The 21,019-nt window shown below is 48.3% G+C and overlaps 3 protein-coding genes across 5 annotated transcripts; 1 reads left to right on the top strand and 2 right to left on the bottom strand.

Moving 5' to 3' along the window:
• Positions 1-777: 777 nt before the first annotated feature.
• LOC118940123 (histone H2B) lies at positions 778-1,152 on the bottom strand. Its single transcript, XM_036948380.1, has one exon. It carries the CDS (start codon positions 1,150-1,152, stop codon positions 778-780), a length of 375 nt encoding a protein of 124 aa, XP_036804275.1.
• A 548-nt stretch (positions 1,153-1,700) lies between these two features.
• On the bottom strand, positions 1,701-20,870 carry LOC118940417. The gene is made up of 5 exons (XM_036949838.1): positions 20,578-20,870; positions 19,812-19,822; positions 18,784-18,790; positions 15,766-16,115; positions 1,701-2,087 (listed from the first exon to the last, which is right to left on the bottom strand). Exons 1-5 carry the CDS (start codon positions 20,868-20,870, stop codon positions 1,762-1,764), a joined length of 987 nt encoding a protein of 328 aa, XP_036805733.1. The 3' UTR covers positions 1,701-1,761.
• On the top strand, positions 3,280-11,505 carry LOC118940407 (endogenous retrovirus group FC1 Env polyprotein-like). 3 transcript variants are annotated; one of them, XM_036949826.1, is made up of 3 exons: positions 3,280-3,625; positions 8,449-8,919; positions 9,125-11,505. In XM_036949826.1, the coding sequence occupies exons 2-3, from the start codon at positions 8,839-8,841 to the stop codon at positions 10,778-10,780; spliced, it is 1,737 nt and encodes a 578-aa protein (XP_036805721.1). In that variant the 5' UTR covers positions 3,280-3,625; positions 8,449-8,838; the 3' UTR covers positions 10,781-11,505. The 3 variants fall into 3 exon arrangements, with proteins under 3 accessions (XP_036805721.1, XP_036805719.1, XP_036805720.1); XM_036949824.1 differs by having other exon boundaries at positions 8,449-11,505; XM_036949825.1 differs by lacking the exon at positions 3,280-3,625 and having other exon boundaries at positions 8,326-8,919; positions 9,125-11,293.
• Positions 20,871-21,019: the final 149 nt, after the last annotated feature.

Genomic DNA, 21,019 nt, shown 5'->3' on the forward strand with positions numbered 1-21,019 from the left:
AGACTAGTTTCACGTTGTATTCGTCATGTGTCCAGGAGGCAAACGAGAAATAATACACTGTCCAACGACATGCTTACTTGCACTTTGTGTGTGTGTGTGTGATGTTTTATTAGTATGAGTTTATTAGTTGGATTTGGAGCCTGTGTGTTTTCTTGTGCTAGGTAGTCTCTCTCTCTGTCTGTGTGTCTCTTTCAAAAGCGTGTCAGAGAGAGAGAGAGAGAGAGAGAGAGATAGGCTTGTGGCCTTCTCGCAGTCCTTCCTCGCTTGACTCCGCAGCGTGACTCACTCGTGCCGGTCTTTGTGTCTGTGGGTCTTGGTGTCTGGCTGTGCGGCCGGCGCTATGGAGGCTGGCGCCCCATGTGCTTGTCCGCCCTGATATAGGCCTAGAGAGAGAGATATTTGGAGCCTCTTCTTCTCTCTCCTCCTCCCTCTTGTACAGGTGTGTGTAAGGGATGTGAAACGGCTAGTTTCAATCGGTGACGTCACTTGCTCTGAGACTGTTGTTGATGATGTGTGCAGAGGGTCCCTGGTTCGGCCTAAAGTTATACTGTTACACAGGCTCCAGTCATCGGAGCACGAGTGGAATCCCACTCACTGTGTTATACTGCTATGCACACATTCCTACCCTGTTCATGTCAGCGTCATTTATTCCCTCTCCCCCCTTTTTGACATGTCCTCCACACACACACACACACATATGGATTTGCTTTTTTCACTGACAGGTTGGGTGGCTCTTAAAAGAGCCTTTGGGTTACTACAGCACTCCAAATGGGCTGTTTACTTGGAGCTGGTGTACTTGGTCACGGCCTTGGTGCCCTCGGACACTGCGTGCTTGGCCAGCTCTCCGGGGAGCAGCAGGCGCACTGCGGTCTGGATCTCCCTGGAGGTGATGGTGGAACGCTTGTTGTAGTGGGCCAGGCGAGACGACTCTCCGGCGATACGCTCGAAGATGTCGTTCACGAACGAGTTCATGATTCCCATGGCCTTGGAGGAGATGCCGGTATCGGGGTGGACCTGCTTCAGGACTTTGTACACGTAAATGGCGTAGCTCTCCTTCCTCGACTTTCGGCGTTTCTTGCCGCCTTTCCCTGCGGTCTTGGTGACGGCTTTCTTGGAGCCCTTCTTGGGCGCGGACTTTGCTGGCTCGGGCATGATGCTGATGTCTCGCTGCTTCTCACAAACGAATGAGGGGGTGGAGAGCCCTTTCCCTCTTATGAAGACGAAGCTAAGCTAATTCGCCGGCCGTGGACACACCCCTGCTTTCTCATAGGCGCCCCTGCCATTTGCCCAGTGGAGCTGAGCGCGCATAAGAGCCTTCCACTCAGAGGCTTGCTTCCCTAACAAAGACCATAGCCTATGCTCTGTCACTGGTGGGGAATGGTGTGTTTCCAAAAAAGTCCTACAATGGCCAAAAATAAGGCTCCCCTTTTTGGTACTTGGTGGGGATTTCCCAGCCGTGGTGCCTTTATTTCGGGTGTCTCGTAATACGACTGTAGGCAAAGCCTGCACTGAACATAGCCTCCCTCCTGTCATGAACACTCCCTCCCTGTCCACTCAAGAGTGGCTCATGGTTTAATACGACTGTAGGCAAAGCCTGCACTGAACATAGCCTCCTGTCACGAATACTCCCTCCCTGTCCACTCAAGAGTGGCTCATGGTTTCCTACGATAATGGATTTGACCCTTTTGAAGCGGATGTGGGTGGCTCTTAAAAGAGCCTTTGGGTTCAAGTCGGGATGTTGACGTTCCGAGAAGAGTGCGTTTAACCGCCGAAACCGTACAGGGTGCGTCCCTGGCGTTTCAGAGCGTAGACCACGTCCATGGCCGTAACGGTCTTCCTCTTGGCGTGCTCGGTGTAGGTGACGGCGTCACGGATCACGTTCTCAAGGAACACCTTCAGGACACCGCGGGTCTCCTCGTAGATCAGCCCGGAGATACGCTTCACGCCGCCACGGCGAGCCAGACGGCGAATGGCGGGCTTGGTGATTCCCTGGATGTTATCGCGGAGAACCTTACGGTGACGCTTAGCGCCTCCTTTTCCGAGTCCCTTGCCGCCTTTACCTCTTCCAGACATCGTGTGTTCGCTAGCTGAGTTCAAGTGAATTAATGACGTAATTTTCGGTGCTCGGGTGCTCTTATTATCTGCGTTTGGTGGACCTGATTGAAGCCAGTGGCACAGAAAGCGCGCGCTTTTGCCTGGCCTCTGCTGCAAAGGGGAGGGCAGGGCGTTCGTTCTAGGGAACAATGGAGGAAGAAGAAATCAAAGCTACTTACTTACATGCGCGGGAAACACACTCAAATACTGAGCTATGTTGAACACAAGGCCCAACTGTGATGTCCCACTCTTCACATTGATTGGTGTTGTTCTACTTGTTGTTGTTGTTGCACCTGATTCAACTCTTTCAATCAGCTGTGCCTCTCCAGGGCTACCACAAAAAATGGCTACTCTACCCCTGCCTGGAGTTGGGAAACACTGAACTAGTAGGATTCAACCCACTGCAGTTGCCAGTCACACCTAATAGAGATAGGCGTTAAAACCTCAAATAGTGTCACAAGTACAAAGGAGAAACAAAGTGCAACATACGGGAAACAAATACACAAGGAATGCCACAAACCCTATAAGGGGTCCGTAATGTCACCTCAGCAGTCATGTAGCTCTTGAAGGCCATGTAATAACGTCATTCTTCTTTTTCTTCCCTAGACAGGATCCAGGTGGCCATGGGAAGGGTGGTGATACCTCTGCAAGCTGAAACGCAGTAAAACATTCCTCAGACACCCACCCAACACACACACAATAAAGGGATCATTTTCCTATGCGTACTGTAAGGAAGTGCTATTTCTTATGCAGGTGACCAGCCTACTGCTATTACATTGCTATAACTGAGACAACGTATTTTCACAGTAAAACATGTTAGGTCCCATACAGGATAGCTCCCACACCCACACACACAGCACACACACATTACACACACTAACTGCCGAGGACACACAGATAAGACATACACCCACACATTGGGAGGAAGAGACAGCCTTGACTTGCAGAAACCAGCGCACACACCTAATCTCCTTTCTAGCCGAACATTGTGTGACTGAGGACAGCGCACACACCTAATCTCCTTTTTAGCTGAACATTGTGTGACAAAGAACAAGACTCAGAGGGATGACGGACGGCCCAACAGGGCCAATCCAAGAAGACTACACCTCAGCCTGAACCAACCCGAAGACCCGATCTTCTAGAATCAACCTACTTTCTGTTCTGTATATGAGACATGTGCACTCTGTTATCTGCGCTTCTTTTCTGCTGGTTCCTTAAGAACCGAATGAAATGGCCCGTATACGTTGTACCAGATATCTTTACTCATAATTAAACTGTCACTTGTCATACAATAGACCACCTTGTCTGAATCGATCCTTGACCGGCTCACCCTCCTACATATCCCATTATTAACAGAAACTTGGTAGCAGAGGGATGGTTTACTAACGACCCAGTCCAGAGTGGTTGATGTGGGTGTGAGGGGGCGAGTTGGTGAAAGGACGGTTCCCGGAGGACAGGTGAAAACCATTCGGGGGTGGACAACAATTCTGCTCAACTCGGGAAACTGATCTCTGGTCGACCACAAAATAAGGTAAGCAAAACCTGTTTTATCAAACTTTGCATATTGTCGAATAGTCATACCAAATTACGATCAGTAGTACCGAGTGTGGGTAAGAATTTTTGTGTAAATTTTATATAAATAATGGACTTGAAATTGACAGTGAAGTAAACATATGTGGTAATTAGAATATCCCGATAGTCCGGCATGAGAACGGTCCGGTGGCAGACACCGGTAAGGGATGAGTAGTAGTTAGAATATTCCGATAGTCCGGCATGAGAACGGTCCGGTGGCAGACACCGGTAAGGGATATTTAGTAGTAGACCTAATATTAATAGAATATTCTGATAGTCCGGCTGTGAACGGTCTGGTGGCAGACACCAGTAAGGAATAAATAATATAGTCTAGGATAGATTTTCACCGATAGTCCGGCTAGTGACCGGTCCAGCTGTGTCTGGTAAGGTGGTCTATTATTGAGTATTGATGTGACCAGGATTATATTCTATGTATAAGTGATATTCGTTCGGGCGTCTGAAAAAGGGCGTGATCAGTTTTATCATTAACATCTGAGTATGATTCGATCATTCATCTGCAAAAGATAAATCCAATTAGTGTTTTAGATAGAACCAATAGCCGGTAGTGTCCGGTGAGGTTAAAATCCAATAGCTGGTAGTGTCCGGTGAGGTGTCTACAATAGATTAATGTATGATTAAGATATGTTGGACTGAAAAGTCCGCTTTGTGTTGTGGCCAGAATGAATGTGATAAATGTACTAATGTGTGATGTCATAGAATAAGATGTTCTAATTGAACAATTGTGTTTAAAACTATGTCCATGTAATAATATTTGTGTGTTGACTATAGACTAAATGTAAACGGCGTTTCACAAGTCCCTGATATTATTACCATTATTTAAAATTATTGTGAGCAAAGTATTTCCTAAATTCAAAAAAAAAAAAAAAAAATCTATTATCCAAATTGTTAAAACATAGTTTATGTTGATAATCATTTCCTGAATTGGTGGCTCGTGTTTAATCATTAAAACATTATTGTTTAAAATTCTGGATATATGACGGAGAGGCTCTGAGTTAAGACAGAGTACGAGTAATAGTGTCTCCTAAGAATACATCACTGGCACGAGCCAGTGACGGGCTAAGTATATCCAAAGAGTGTACAAAATATTTCTAAAAAAAAAAAACACGTAATTATTATTAAACTAAAATGGCGACTCCGCAACCTCCAAAATTAAAATTCAATGATTTTCTAGATCAACGTATGCAAGATAGGTCAGGAGGAAAGGAACAGTGGAAGTCAATAAAGAAGGTTTGGGAAGGGTTGAAGTTGAAGTGGACACAGGCAGGTTATTTAGTAGGGGGAACGCCAAATAGGGTCCAGCTTAGCACAATGGAAGGCGAGTTGCGTGAAGCATTACAGGAAGCTAAAGACAGGGAGATAGAACAGAACAAGTTGCATGTATTCAAGAAGGAAGGGACTAAACAGAGAGAGAAAGCAGAAGCTGAATTGAAAATAGGCACTTGGGCTATCGAGGAGACCCGTAGAGCACAACTGAACAAAAAACCGGAAGTGATGGGGGTAGTGGCTGGGGCGAAGGCGGAGTCATCAATGGAGGCGACACAGGGGAGTGACGAAGTCAAATTGGCCCCTGCAGCAGTCTCCCCCACTCCTGTGCCACGTTTATACCCGAAGCTACCAGAAGAGGTCACTCAACCACCACCATATTCATTGACAACCCAAGCTCCCTCAGCCCCCTCCATCCAGGCACCAGTTCTCCACATCGAGGAAGGCCTGCTACAGGGACAGGTGTCAATGCATTTGACTGGAGGCTATATAGACTGTGAGGAGGTAGGACAACCCTCCACCCCCTGCTCTCTAGAAGGCGGATTGGTGTCCACACCCCAGGGGGGTCGAAGCCTACAAGAATGTGGAGAAGGACAGGTAACTGTGGGAGAAAGGAGCCGTGACTCATGTAAGTCACTCAAATTTTCCCAAGAACCCTTAATGAACACCAGCCTACTGCAGCCATCAAGTTATCAGACACTCACGTCTCACTCCTTTCAGTCAAAGCCTTCCATTCAGTTCAGAGAGCTACCAGACTCCATCAGATCCCCTGCATCTCGAAGTGTTGGGTCAGCCAGATCCCACCTGAACGAAAGAACCAGGGGAACTACTGTCTACAGTGGGGAGCATGAGCATTCCTGTCCTGAAGTGGATGTCCAACGTGAATATACCTATTCACACAACGAGCCTGAGGAAGAGGACGAAGATGAGCTAGAAAGAGTGACAACTGATGAAGTATGGCAAGCTGCCCTACAACTTAATGCGGAACACAGACATGCAACCGGAAAGGGTGGACCATGGCAACTGAATGGGTATTACTTGGGAGATGTTGAAGACCTGCATGGACAGATACCGCCGAGACCGGCACCAAGGAGGTCTAAACGCATACAAGACCAAAATCAACTAAGAAGAGAACAAGAACTACAAATGCCTCTGAGACTGAGTGAAAACAAAAAAACCGAAGAATATGTGCCATGGAAAATGCAAGACCTCACCGCCGTAATGGAACAACTTCCTAGTCTCCATGGAGGAGCATCAGCTTGGCTACTACAGTTACAGACCCTCACATCAGGATTCCGGCTGGCACTGGGAGACATGAAAGCTTTGTTGGCTAGAGCTACTGATCACACCACTATGGATGTATTGATAAATACAGCTGGTCTGGGAACCCAACCAGGTGCCACTCCACCAGAGAAGTATCGCACTCAACTATGGGCAGAACTCAGAAGAGCCTACCCCACCGAGAAGAATTTTGCTGCACTATCATCTTTCACCATGCATGCAGGAGAACAGGCAGCCGAATATCTGGATAGGGCTAAGACAACATGGAGGTCAGTGCATGGAGAACCGTTCGACCACTCAGAAACCTCCATGGCTCAGACTTGGCTGTGGCTGCAGCTCTCACTGCACCTGACTATGGCAAGACCTTCCATTTGGATGTTTCTGAAAAAGAAGGATTCACGTCATCCGTTCTCTTCCAGAAACATGAGGGGGAGAGAAGAGTCCTGATGTACCACTCCTCAAAATTGGATCACATTGAAATGGGGCAAACCACATGCTCAAGATACGTTGCAGCTGTTGCTAAAGCCATTGAAAAAACTGCTCACCTCGTAATGTGCCACAAAATGGAGATCCATACCCACCATGGTGTTGCAGCGTACTTGATGGCGAAGGAATTCACCTTCAGTGCAGAGAGAAAAAACAAAATTCAGAACAAATGTACACAGTCACACATCACGTTTGTCAACACGGACAAGAACATGGCTGATGCCCTTAATGCGGAAGAAGGAATAACCCACGTCTGCGCAGAAAGAGCTGCTCAAGAACTTAAACTCAGACCAGACCTGGAAAATGAACCCATATTGACTGCAGACCTATGGCTGTACACTGACGGGTGTTGTTACAGAGGAGAAGAAGGCAACATAGCAGCATATGCAGTAGTACAACAGACTGAGGATGGAGCTCACACCACCCTGGAATCAGGTATAATACCTCAGCCCGCATCAGCCCAATTGGCAGAGATAATTGGACTCACCCAAGCATTAACACTGGCCAAAGGGAAAAAGGTCAACATATACACCGACTCAGCGTATGCTCATGGAGCAGTACACATCGATGGACCACAATGGGTCAGACGAAACTTTACCACTACTGGAAATCTACCAATCAAGCACAAGACCCAGATGGAGCGTCTGATTGCTGCTATATCACTTCCTGAAAAAGTGGCCATAATGAAATGCAAGGGCCATCAGATATTGAACTCCAAGATCAGCAAGGGAAATGATGCTGCAGACCAGGCAGCTAAGAAAGCAGGAGGATACACTCCCAGACAAATGGTTCTCCAAATAAGTCCACCTAGGACTGAATTGACTAACCAACACATCAAAGAACTACAACAAGCAGCCGGACCATATGAACACTCAGTGTGGGGACAGAGGGGAGCGACGAAAGGTCCTGATGAACTGTGGCGATGCCATGATGGCAGACTAGTGGCCCCTGCAAACCTCTGTCCTGAACTAATCAGAGAAGCACATGGACCAACACACGAAGGGAAACTGAAGACTCTACAGAGAGTCTCCTACGTATGGTGGCATCCATACATGAAAGAAATGACAGATTTGTTCTGTGACAGTTGTGCCATCTGTGGAAGTCACAATCCAAAGAAACCTTACCAAACACCAATGGGTCACTATCCGGTACCCAATGCCTGTTTCCAAGACATCAGCATAGATTTTACAGACATGGGAGCGGATCAGGTGAAGGGAGGAAAGAGATATTTGCTAGTAATGGTAGACAGATTCTCTAAGTGGGTAGAGGCCATTCCTACAGCAAAGGAGGATGCGAAGTCAGTCATTAAGTGGCTACAAAAGGAACTTATACCCAGGTATGGGGTTCCTCGACAAATCAGGTCCGACAATGGGTCCCACTTCTCAAATCAGCACCTAAGACAGGTGGAGGAGAGGTTTGGCATTACACACAAGTTTGGCTCTGTGTATAGGCCGCAATCGCAGGGCCTTGTGGAACGCTGTAATCAAAATCTGAAAGCTAAAATAGCTAAAGTATGTGCAGGAACCAAATTGACCTGGGTGGAAGCCCTGCCCCTGGCACTGATGGCCATGAGGTCCTCACCAGGTGCAGGGACACATCTCTCACCCCATGAAATAATGACAGGTAGAGTAATGCCAGGGCCACCAAGAGAGGGAGGTCATATGCCCCCTCTTGATGTGCACCAGATAGGGATGTCTGACTATGTGAAGAAATTGACGGAATTGTCTGCAGCTCTCTCCAAACAGATACACCGTGTCGCAGAGAGGGAGCTGACTGACGTCCCGGAACAACCAAGGGTAAAAGTTGGGGACTGGGTAAGGATCAAGGTCCACAAGAGAAAGTGGGCTGATCCCAGGTGGACTGGACCGTACGAAGTGAAGGAGGTTACTTCACACTCAGTCCAGGTCAAAGGTAAATTAGGCGCACCTTGGCACCACCTGACACATTGTACACCAGCCCCAACCCCTGCCAGAACTCTGGCTGAAGTAAGAAGTGATTTACTCACATCCAATTCGAATTCAAATTCTGACATCCCTCCCGTCTGATCATGTGGAGGAGACTCCCATCCTCAGATGATAGGGACACTAGAGTAGCACCATGGGCTAGAAGGGCTAGGAGACCATGGGAAAGACTGGGTTGTTCTGGCCCATTGTTTGTCCTAATTATAGTCAATGTTGTTTTGACATTGGGAGTAATGATATGGGCAGCCCAGCGTATAATCACTGACCAGGAACAGACTACCCAGCTAAACATCACCAATGCTTCAATATTCTCGGATACGCATGTTCTGTCTAAACGTCAAGTTCAGAATAATGACTTTGAGTGTACTGCAGAATTGATTAGGTCAGCTACTCTGTGTATCCCGCCTAACGCTACTACCACTGTTATACTTACCTGGGGTGTTATTGGAAGCCCAGGTGGCGGTTATGGTACTCATGCAATCAGTTGGTCTAGATCAGTGTGGTACATGACAGAAGGGGGGTATAATAAATGGACGTGGAAGAATTTAGTGGCAGAGACTGGTCCTGACTGGTCTAGCTGGACAGTGCATCAGATGGCACTCCTGTGGCGGAGCAGGTTGACGTTAACTAAAGTTACAACTGGTTTGAAATTGGTAATCAAACACAGGGAAGGTGGTATCGGCTGTACCCCCTTCTTATTGGCACCATGGGAAGAGCAGAGAGTCTATTGGCATCTTAAGATTTGTTTTACTAACATAACCACCCCTCAAGCTGTTCTTTCTAAGCGACAGGTGGTATCCACTTCGGATCCTAGATTGGGGCCTATTATCATCTCGTCCGGATTGAATCCGCCTACAGTAGATGATTCCATCCTTATGACGTCTGGAGTCTCAGGTTTCTCCAATAATTGGTTACTACTGACTGAAGAAGCTGGAAAGGCGGCCCGTACTGACTGTGTGGTATGTATGGGAGCTAGGCCTCTCCTTCGCATTGTGCCTGCAGCCTTACCTGACAATTGTGTTTTCCCTGTTATGAGATTTAATAACCCACCCCAGAACTGTTCTTCCTGGGACAAGGTTTATCCACTAGTCAAGGGCAGACAGGCACCGATTTTCTCCTCAGATGTTGCTGAAGGGAATTTCACATGTGTGGACATGACCCGAGGACCTCCAGATTTAGGTACTGTCCCACCCCACTGGTGTAATGCTACTTACTTTCCTAATTCTCCCCTTACAGTTGTCACCAGAGCAGATGTCTGGTGGTGGTGCGGTGGTAAGCGGCTGTTTGGGCGTTTCCCTAAAAATTCTACTGGTCTTTGTGCTCTTGTCTCTCTGCTTCTTCCCATTTCAGTATACCCAATAGGTGTGACTGAGTTGGTGGCCCAAATTGAAAAGGATGCCTTCCCGTCCAAGAAAAAGAGGATGGCTGGATCTGATGGTGGTGACCCTACGTATATAGACGCCATAGGAGTTCCCAGAGGGGTCCCGGATGAGTATAAACTTGCTAACCAGATTTCTGCTGGGATTGAATCTTCTATTTGCTGGTGGTGTACCATCAACAAAAATGTAGATCGAATTAACTATATCCATTTTAATGTTCAGAAATTGGGCAACTGGACACAGCAAGGTTTTGAAGCCGTCCATGGTCAACTGGCTGCAACCAGCCTTATGGCCTTCCAGAATCGTATCGCAGTTGACATGCTCCTAGCTGAGAAAGGAGGTGTCTGTTCTATGTTTGGGGAACAATGCTGTACTTTTATCCCTAATAACACTGCTAGTGATGGTAGCTTGACCGTAGCCCTAGAAGGTTTGAGGACTCTTAATGGTAAAATGAAATCTCATTCTGGGATTGATACCTCAATGTGGGACTCCTGGATGAGTGCCTTTGGTAAATATAAAACCCTGGTCTCCTCCATTTTGGTCTCCATTTCGGTGTTCGCGGCCATTTTGGTTCTCTGTGGATGCTGTTGCATTCCATGTATCCGTTCCCTCACCACTAGGGTTATCTCTAGAGCTATTGACCCTTCCCCCCTTTCCCAGATGTTTCCTCTGCTTGCTAATGACCTGCCCGAATTTGAGGATGAGGTTGAGAGTGCCTACTAGGTTTTGTTTTTTCTTTTCATGAAATGCTATGACTGCTGAAATAAGGGATAATGAGTGACACCCTAGTGGGTGTCAAAAAGGGGGGCTTAAATTTCACATCATTTTCTTTTGTTCTGTTTTTCAATGAGTTGTTGTTCTCTTTTGACATGAGGGTTGCAAGTTCCTAGGTGGCTGGTAGCCAATCTAGTACATAGTGGGATCGAATGGAGAACATGGAGGTATTTTAAACTTTGTAATTGTTAGCCTAGTTTATGTCACATCTCTTAGGAGATGTGAAGAGAGGGAATCACAAAACTTTTCCTTCTGGGAAAAGTTTTCTTTTTGTGTCTGGATATAGTTAGGTTGTGTCACGTCTCTGGGGAGACGTGAAGAGAGGGATTTGTAAGGAAGTGCTATTTCTTATGCAGGTGACCAGCCTACTGCTATTACATTGCTATAACTGAGACAACGTATTTTCACAGTAAAACATGTTAGGTCCCATACAGGATAGCTCCCACACCCACACACACAGCACACACACATTACACACACTAACTGCCGAGGACACACAGATAAGACATACACCCACACATTGGGAGGAAGAGACAGCCTTGACTTGCAGAAACCAGCGCACACACCTAATCTCCTTTCTAGCCGAACATTGTGTGACTGAGGACAGCGCACACACCTAATCTCCTTTTTAGCTGAACATTGTGTGACAAAGAACAAGACTCAGAGGGATGACGGACGGCCCAACAGGGCCAATCCAAGAAGACTACACCTCAGCCTGAACCAACCCGAAGACCCGATCTTCTAGAATCAACCTACTTTCTGTTCTGTATATGAGACATGTGCACTCTGTTATCTGCGCTTCTTTTCTGCTGGTTCCTTAAGAACCGAATGAAATGGCCCGTATACCGTTGTACCAGATATCTTTACTCATAATTAAACTGTCACTTGTCATACAATAGACCACCTTGTCTGAATCGATCCTTGACCGGCTCACCCTCCTACATATCCCATTATTAACAGTACAGAGGTGATAGGGATGTGCAAATATTGTATGGTACTTTTTTGGTACTGGTACTTTTTATGGTACTTTTTTCAAAAAACAATAACATAGCCTTATATTACGGAAATAGTGGTATGAGGTGGATCCTTTAGAGAGCCTCAGCTGTTGCATTGAATGATCTCAACAGGTCATTTCAAAGGGGACAAATGAGGCCCAAGGGCACATACTGGCGATTGACCAATCGGTGCAGTTGATTCACATCTCAGATGTGACTAGGTATCATCTTACAACTTATTGTTGCCATAATTGTCTCTTACGTGCACTTAGTGGCTGCCGGCCCTCGGTTTAGTACATCGAGCAACAGAGGTTGCCTTTTAGGAGAATGACTGACAAGCGTTCAACTAGCTGGGATGCAGCTAGTGTCATCAAAGCACTTTGTCATAGCAAGTTAGAAGAAATAGGTTAAGGTTACGAAAAGGCTTAGGCTTACCCCAAATGTCACGTCCGTTCGTAGCTGTACTCCGTGTAGGCACAACAAGTCATCACACAGAGAGCACACTTGAAGCACAACTGCACTGCCTGGAAGGCCGCAACGGACTGAATTGGAATCCCTCAAACAGCACGCTAACTACATTCCGCTTTATGATGTCACAGTCAGCCCCTCGGAACACTGGTCCTCAACAATCTCAAACACCTTGGATACCCAAGCCAAACATTCTCGAATCACTCACATTCACAAATCAACCAGGGCGAAGAAGGCTGCCAGGAATTGAATGCTGAAAAGCTAACCTCCTTCACAGAGCAACATCATAGGACTGGGAGTTTGTGTTCAACAGCTTGCGTTCCCCTATTATCAAGGGCTTAGTTCCTCTATAGGCTACAGTGCAGATACTTCACATGCAGAGTACAACAACAAATAACAGAGGGCCTGTTACCACACCCTATAGGCTAGGAGTTGAACTTGGACCACAATGACATTGGTAGTAATTAGCCTGCAGCATAAATGACAGCTCCCTAACGGGGACATAAAGTGGAAATGGAAGTGCGACACATAGAGGAAAAGTCCTAATCCTAATCAAATAGACACATTTTTTTAAATTTTTATTTTTATTTATTTCACCAGGTAGGCAAGTTGAGAACAAGTTCTCATTTACAATTGCGACCTGGCCAAGATTAAGCAAAGCAGTTCGACACATACAACGACACAGACTTACACATGGAGTAAAACAAACATACAGTCAATAATACAGTATAAACAAGTCTATATACGATGTGAGCAAATGAGGTGAGATAAGGGAGGTAAAGGCAAAAAAAGCCCATGGTGGCAAAGTAAATACAATATAGCAAGTAAAACACTGGAATGGTACATTTGCAATGGAAGACATGTGCAAAGTAGAAATAAAAATAATGGGGTGCAAAGGAGCAAAATAAATAAATTCATTAAATACAGTAGGGAAAGAGGTAGTTGTTTGGCCTAAATTATAGGTGGGCTATGTACAGGTGCAGTAATCTGTGAGCTGCTCTGACAGTTGGTGCTTAAAGCTAGTGAGGGAGATAAGTGTTTCCAGTTTCAGAGATTTTTGTAGTTCGTTCCAGTCATTGGCAGCAGAGAACTGGAAGGAGAGGCGGCCAAAGAAAGAATTGGTTTTGGGGGTGACTAGAGAGATATACATACACCTGTTTAGCAGATGTCGGGAAATGCTTGTGTTACTAGCTCCAACAGCACAGTAAGATCTAACCATGTTCCAACATTCCACACAATACACCCAAATGCAATTGGAATACATCAATATATGGACGAGCAATGTCAGACCGTCCGTAGACTAACATACCTTACAATACAATACTTTATATATCCACATGACATGAGCTATGCAAACCACCTCCACGTTAGGAATGTGCCCAGTGATATCTAACAAAAACACACACCTCCGTGGAACCCACATGGCAAGACAGGAAGGAAGACATGCAGGAGTGCTCATGAAGAAGACCGGAATCATCTCCAATCAAGTGAACAATGTCAAAGGAATAGGGCAAGTCATATAGATAGGGAGGCATTTCACCGCCACCCGCTGGACCACAAGTCATTTTGCCAACACTGGCTCATCATTCAAAGCCACATAGGGAGGGATCTTAACACCACCTGCTGGATCAGAAGTGCCACTCACAATGGCCACACAGACCATTTCTCCCTCAACCTGATGCAATTGTCACAACAAGTATGTGCTCAAAATCAAACATTAACTACAACAGATCATCAAATAGGCAAACACATGCTCATGTAGAGTACCTCAAATTATACAGTTACTTTGTCACCAAACCTAATCTGTCATTCATCTACAAATACATGCTCTTCTAAAGCCACAATGCAATGTTCACATGGTACATTTCATTTCTTACAATCTATGTCACTATTACTTCATTTGACTGCTCTTAAATCATATTCACTTAACCCTTTTCTTCACCTGCTGATTTTCTGCTGCTTTTGTCTCTTGCAGATTTGGACGTCATGTGAATCTATGTTTCTCAAGTATCAAAAGAGAGTAAGTTACATTGACCTACTTTATGAAAAACGGAATGGTACTTTTCTCTCTAGCCTAGTGCACTCTTTATCTGTAAGCTCCCCTACTGGTGTAGGTAGCTAAAAAAAAAAAAAAGGTACAGATGCCAGTACCCCATGTAGCCTATAGAACTTGATCTCGACGACCACATTTTACACCAATGCACCCCGACAATCGGTTGGTGGTCGGGAATCAAGTGGATGATTCTGGGACCAATTACAGGATGAGGGGTGTACTGAACTGTGCCTATAGCATGTCAAAAATCCCTCCAACGGGAAATAGGCCTTGGCAAATGGCCAGGGGCGCTGTCTTTTTCAGCACCACGGAGCTCCGCTATTACCTGTCTCATGAGTGAAGATGCAACAGCAGACAATTCCTGCTCTTTTGTCCTGAGATGACACACTTTAGCCGTGTCATTGCTGCATTTAACTGGCAGCCTGTATTTAGGGCCTTTACTTTGTCGTATCATTTGGTCAAGGGGTTTCGATTCCTCAGCAAATCTTCTTGGAAAAATGAACTAAATCCCACATCAGAAGTCGACTTCAAATCACGCCAAAGACACACGACTCTACTCTACTTTTTTTCGACCACCTTTCACTTGCGCCGGACAGAGATATATCATTTTACTTTCAATAGCTTAGTCAGTCGCATGAATTATGGGGTGCACACAGCTAACGTTGTAATGATCGGATCAAAACATGGATTTTTGGGGCCATCGAGGAATGTCACATGGGCCAGAAATCATTGAATGGCCATTTTCACAAAGGAATAGACAGACTCTAGCATGTTACATTCCAAGAGCAATTGGAATCGAAAAAACACAACGTGCCCCACTTGGGGACCCGAGGACCGAGTTTGGGAAACGCTGGCCTGAAGATCAAATACCAATAGGGAGCCACTATGACGTGCTCACACGCTGACAGTACCAGCGTTTAACCACTAGATGGCCTCCGTGCTCCACGGTAAACTTTTCCCATCTCATCAGCGGCACTTTCAAAGTCAGTTGTTCTTAGCTACATAGTGACCATTTTTGACACTTTTTGCCCTATATCATTACTATCACTCATTACTGCTAGTGTATTTTTCCCCTCTTCTACTCTAGGCATACATCTAATCACATATAGAGAGCGTTATTGAAACGACTCAAGTCAGTTAAGAACCAACTCTTATTTACAATCACGGCCGGTGGTGATACAGCCTGGAATCGAACCACGGTCTGTAGTGACTCGAGAACAGGGAACATACACGGTGGGAAAGGGGCGTGTACAAATGGAACAATTGTGCCTTTTTGACTGAAATATGGAGGTGGCTCTTAAAAGAGCCTTTGGGGGATTTTGGAGATCAGGTCATCGTTTATGCGCGCTCTCCGCGAATACGACGGGCCAGCTGGATGTCCTTGGGCATGATGGTCACCCTCTTGGCGTGGATGGCGCACAGGTTGGTGTCCTCGAACAGGCCGACCAGGTAAGCCTCGCTTGCCTCCTGCAGGGCCATCACTGCGGAACTCTGGAAGCGCAGGTCGGTCTTAAAGTCCTGGGCAATTTCTCGCACCAGGCGCTGGAAAGGCAGTTTGCGGATCAGCAGCTCAGTGGACTTCTGGTAACGACGGATCTCTCTAAGAGCCACGGTGCCGGGCCTGTAACGGTGAGGCTTCTTCACGCCGCCGGTGGCCGGGGCGCTCTTGCGCGCAGCCTTGGTGGCGAGCTGCTTCCTGGGTGCTTTGCCACCGGTGGATTTGCGAGCGGTTTGCTTGGTTCTGGCCATGGCGCTAGCTAGCTTCCTTCTTTCACAGTCGGAGTATAGCCTCAAAATGCCTATGTGAAGTTTATAAAGCCGGCAGCGGCGTCTGCTCATTGGTCACCATCTCCGCACCGCCCTGATTGGCCCGTTGCGGAGGCCTCCTCCGCCGCCCATTGGACGGGAGGCTCGGCCTCTCCGTGCCGCCCCAAAATGCAACCCCCACCCTCGCCGAGGCGCGCTTGGGTCTTTTGTTAGGGCCGCGAGCAACGTTACACTTGACGCGCAATAATGCTCTCATTCTAGCCTACTAGTTGTTATCCTTCATTTAGGCCTCATGTGGGCACTTGATACGGTGCCGTCTATATGTGTGTGTATCTAACACTTCAAATAATTGGCCAGGCATAGAAAGGACACTTTGCGCTTTTGTTGAGCTAGGTGGTTGGCTCTTAAAAGAGCCTTTGGGGGTTGAGTAGTCAAGTTGCAGCCGCACCAGCGATTTTACTTGGCTTTGACGGCCTTCTCAGTCTTCTTGGGGAGCAGCACTGCCTGGATGTTGGGCAGAACACCACCCTGCGCGATGGTCACGCCGCCAAGCAGTTTGTTCAGCTCCTCGTCGTTACGGACTGCCAGCTGCAGGTGACGGGGGATGATACGAGTCTTCTTGTTGTCACGGGCAGCGTTTCCGGCCAACTCCAGGATCTCAGCAGTCAGGTACTCGAGCACTGCGGCCAGGTACACTGGTGCGCCAGCGCCCACACGCTCGGCGTAGTTGCCTTTACGCAGCAGCCTGTGCACACGGCCCACGGGGAACTGGAGCCCGGCACGGGATGAACGTGTCTTTGCCTTCGCCCTGGCCTTGCCTCCGGTTTTGCCTCTTCCGCTCATATTGGTAGCTTCAGTATGTCACCGAAAGTCTGAATGAGCCGCTGGCCACCTCGAGAGTCTTACTTATACCTCGCCACAAAAGCCATCGATTGGCCACCGGACCGGTGTGGCCTTATCCAATTGGAGTGAGGGAGGGACAGACAGACAGGCAGTCAGCCCTAAGCCCGCCCCCACCCACCCGCCCGCAGGCAGGCAGGCAGCAGAGTGACGAGGGCTAGGCTACTCTGTTTCCCTCCGACTTTTGTTACTTTTTCACGTTGGCGGGAGCGCCAAAGTGACAACTCAAATCACTGAAACATGTATCAATCAATTCGAGAGTGGCTCATAATACAAATGGCTGCTGTCCAACCCACTATAGTATGTATGCTTATTATTATCAGGATCAATGTGACATGCCAATTCTAACACATCACAACAATGTTGACTGGTGAGGGTGCTGCACTCTTGAGTGACAAATGTAAAGCCATTTAGCCACTCCAAAATGTGGTGCGTAAAAGTCATTCATTTCATTTCTTTTGCACCACGGGTAGGTAGGTGGAATGGAATGACATGCGCTTTTATGGAAAGAGGTGGGTGGCTCTTAAAAGAGCCTTTTGTGGTAACAACATGTGTCGAGTAGAAAGAACACTGTTTGTAATAGGTTTACTTCTTCTTGGGGGCTGCCTTCTTGGCCTTGGCCGCCTTGGGCTTGGCGGCTTTGGGCTTCGCTGCCTTGGTAGCCTTCTTGGGGCTCTTGGCCGCTTTCTTGGCCGCTGCGGCGGGCTTCTTCACCTTCTTTGGGCTCTTGGCGGCCTTTTTGGGTGTAGCGGGCTTCTTGGCCTTCTTGGGGGACTTCTTTGCGGCCACGGCCTTCTTGGCTGCTACCTTCTTGGGCTTCTTGGCGGCGGCGGGCTTCTTGGCGGCCACCTTCTTAGCTTTGGGGGCTGCGGCTTTCTTGGCGGGCTTCTTTGCCTCGACGGCCTTCTTGTTGAGCTTGAAGGAGCCGGAAGCACCGGTGCCCTTAGTCTGGACCAGGGTGCCCTTGGTGACGAGGCTCTTGACGGCGATCTTGACACGGGAGTTGTTCTTCTCCACGTCGTAGCCGCCTGCCGCCAGAGACTTCTTGAGCGCGGCCAGGGACACGCCGCTCCTCTCCTTGGAGGCGGACACCGCCTTGACGATGAGCTCGCCTACGCTGGGTCCCGCTTTCTTGGGCTTGGCTGCTGCCTTCTTCTTGGGTGCCTTGGCCGGCGCGGCGGCGGCGGGTGCTGGTGCGACTTCTGCCATGTCTGTCGTTCGGTCCGGTAAACACACACACTTACAACACTACGGTAGTCTGTGAGGAGGAGTACTTTGCTGTAGACGCTGCTCTGCGCTATTGAAGCTCCACACGGTGCAGGGGGCTGGCCTTAAACGCGACATGAGAACCATGTAGACTCAAGCCACCCAGCTCGGCTTCTCCGGGCTGGCCAAATGCTCTTTCACTTGTGTTTTCTGGTCGCCAATATCGGGCCAAAAGTCACCGACGGAGCCGCAATTTTGGCCCAAAAGCGAACGGCCCAGCGAGCAGACTTGTGTCCGTTCAGAATAAAGTCATGTGGGCTGCAGAAGCCCCGTGCATTTTGCTGCGACTCGCTCAAAACCTCACCGTTCGACTGTCGGGTGGAGCGGTGCGCACTGCTTTTCCTGTGCTATTTGTCTCCTAAATGGCCTAAAAGTGCATCCGATTGCGAGCACCATTGATTGTGGAGTGAGCCGAGATGTCTGGCAAGGGAATCAAATGGTTTGGCGTCCCCTGATGTGCTCCTTGGTGTTTTAAAGGAGAGCTCTTTTGGGGACCTTAAAACACATGCACTTGTGAGGCCTGGCTGAGACTAGTTTCACGTTGTATTCGTCATGTGTCCAGGAGGCAAACGAGAAATAATACACTGTCCAACGACATGCTTACTTGCACTTTGTGTGTGTGTGATGTTTTATTAGTATGAGTTTATTAGTTGGATTTGGAGCCTGTGTGTTTTCTTGTGCTAGGTAGTCTCTCTCTCTGTCTGTGTGTCTCTTTCAAAAGCGTGTCAGAGAGAGAGAGAGAGAGAGATAGGCTTGTGGCCTTCTCGCAGTCCTTCCTCGCTTGACTCCGCAGCGTGACTCACTCGTGCCGGTCTTTGTGTCTGTGGGTCTTGGTGTCTGGCTGTGCGGCCGGCGCTATGGAGGCTGGCGCCCCATGTGCTTGTCCGCCCTGATATAGGCCTAGAGAGAGAGATATTTGGAGCCTCTTCTTCTCTCTCCTCCTCCCTCTTGTACAGGTGTGTGTAAGGGATGTGAAACGGCTAGTTTCAATCGGTGACGTCACTTGCTCTGAGACTGTTGTTGATGATGTGTGCAGAGGGTCCCTGGTTCGGCCTAAAGTTATACTGTTACACAGGCTCCAGTCATCGGAGCACGAGTGGAATCCCACTCACTGTGTTATACTGCCATGCACACATTCCTACCCTGTTCATGTCAGCATCATTTATTCCCTCTCCCCCCTTTTTGACATGTCCTCCACACACACACACACACATATGGATTTGCTTTTTTCACTGACAGGTTGGGTGGCTCTTAAAAGAGCCTTTGGGTTACTACAGCACTCCAAATGGGCTGTTTACTTGGAGCTGGTGTACTTGGTCACGGCCTTGGTGCCCTCGGACACTGCGTGCTTGGCCAGCTCTCCGGGGAGCAGCAGGCGCACTGCGGTCTGGATCTCCCTGGAGGTGATGGTGGAACGCTTGTTGTAGTGGGCCAGGCGAGACGACTCTCCGGCGATACGCTCGAAGATGTCGTTCACGAACGAGTTCATGATTCCCATGGCCTTGGAGGAGATGCCGGTATCGGGGTGGACCTGCTTCAGGACTTTGTACACGTAAATGGCGTAGCTCTCCTTCCTCGACTTTCGGCGTTTCTTGCCGCCTTTCCCTGCGGTCTTGGTGACGGCTTTCTTGGAGCCCTTCTTGGGCGCGGACTTTGCTGGCTCGGGCATGATGCTGATGTCTCGCTGCTTCTCACAAACGAATGAGGGGGTGGAGAGCCCTTTCCCTCTTATGAAGACGAAGCTAAGCTAATTCGCCGGCCGTGGACACACCCCTGCTTTCTCATAGGCGCCCCTGCCATTTGCCCAGTGGAGCTGAGCGCGCATAAGAGCCTTCCACTCAGAGGCTTGCTTCCCTAACAAAGACCATAGCCTATGCTCTGTCACTGGTGGGGAATGGTGTGTTTCCAAAAAAGTCCTACAATGGCCAAAAATAAGGCTCCCCTTTTTGGTACTTGGTGGGGATTTCCCAGCCGTGGTGCCTTTATTTCGGGTGTCTCGTAATACGACTGTACGCAAAGCCTGCACTGAACATAGCCTCCCTCCTGTCATGAACACTCCCTCCCTGTCCACTCAAGAGTGGCTCATGGTTTAATACGACTGTAGGCAAAGCCTGCACTGAACATAGCCTCCTGTCACGAATACTCCCTCCCTGTCCACTCAAGAGTGGCTCATGGTTTCCTACGATAATGGATTTGACCCTTTTGAAGCGGATGTGGGTGGCTCTTAAAAGAGCCTTTGGGTTCAAGTCGGGATGTTGACGTTCCGAGAAGAGTGCGTTTAACCGCCGAAACCGTACAGGGTGCGTCCCTGGCGTTTCAGAGCGTAGACCACGTCCATGGCCGTAACGGTCTTCCTCTTGGCGTGCTCGGTGTAGGTGACGGCGTCACGGATCACGTTCTCAAGGAACACCTTCAGGACACCGCGGGTCTCCTCGTAGATCAGCCCGGAGATACGCTTCACGCCGCCACGGCGAGCCAGACGGCGAATGGCGGGCTTGGTGATTCCCTGGATGTTATCGCGGAGAACCTTACGGTGACGCTTAGCGCCTCCTTTTCCGAGTCCCTTGCCGCCTTTACCTCTTCCAGACATCGTGTGTTCGCTAGCTGAGCTCAAGTGAATTAATGACGTAATTTTCGGTGCTCGGGTGCTCTTATTATCTGCGTTTGGTGGACCTGATTGAAGCCAGTGGCACAGAAAGCGCGCGCTTTTGCCTGGCCTCTGCTGCAAAGGGGAGGGCA

The sequence above is a fragment of the Oncorhynchus mykiss genome, chromosome 17 (assembly GCF_013265735.2).
Source record: "Oncorhynchus mykiss isolate Arlee chromosome 17, USDA_OmykA_1.1, whole genome shotgun sequence".
Classification (NCBI taxonomy): Eukaryota; Metazoa; Chordata; class Actinopteri; order Salmoniformes; family Salmonidae; genus Oncorhynchus; species Oncorhynchus mykiss.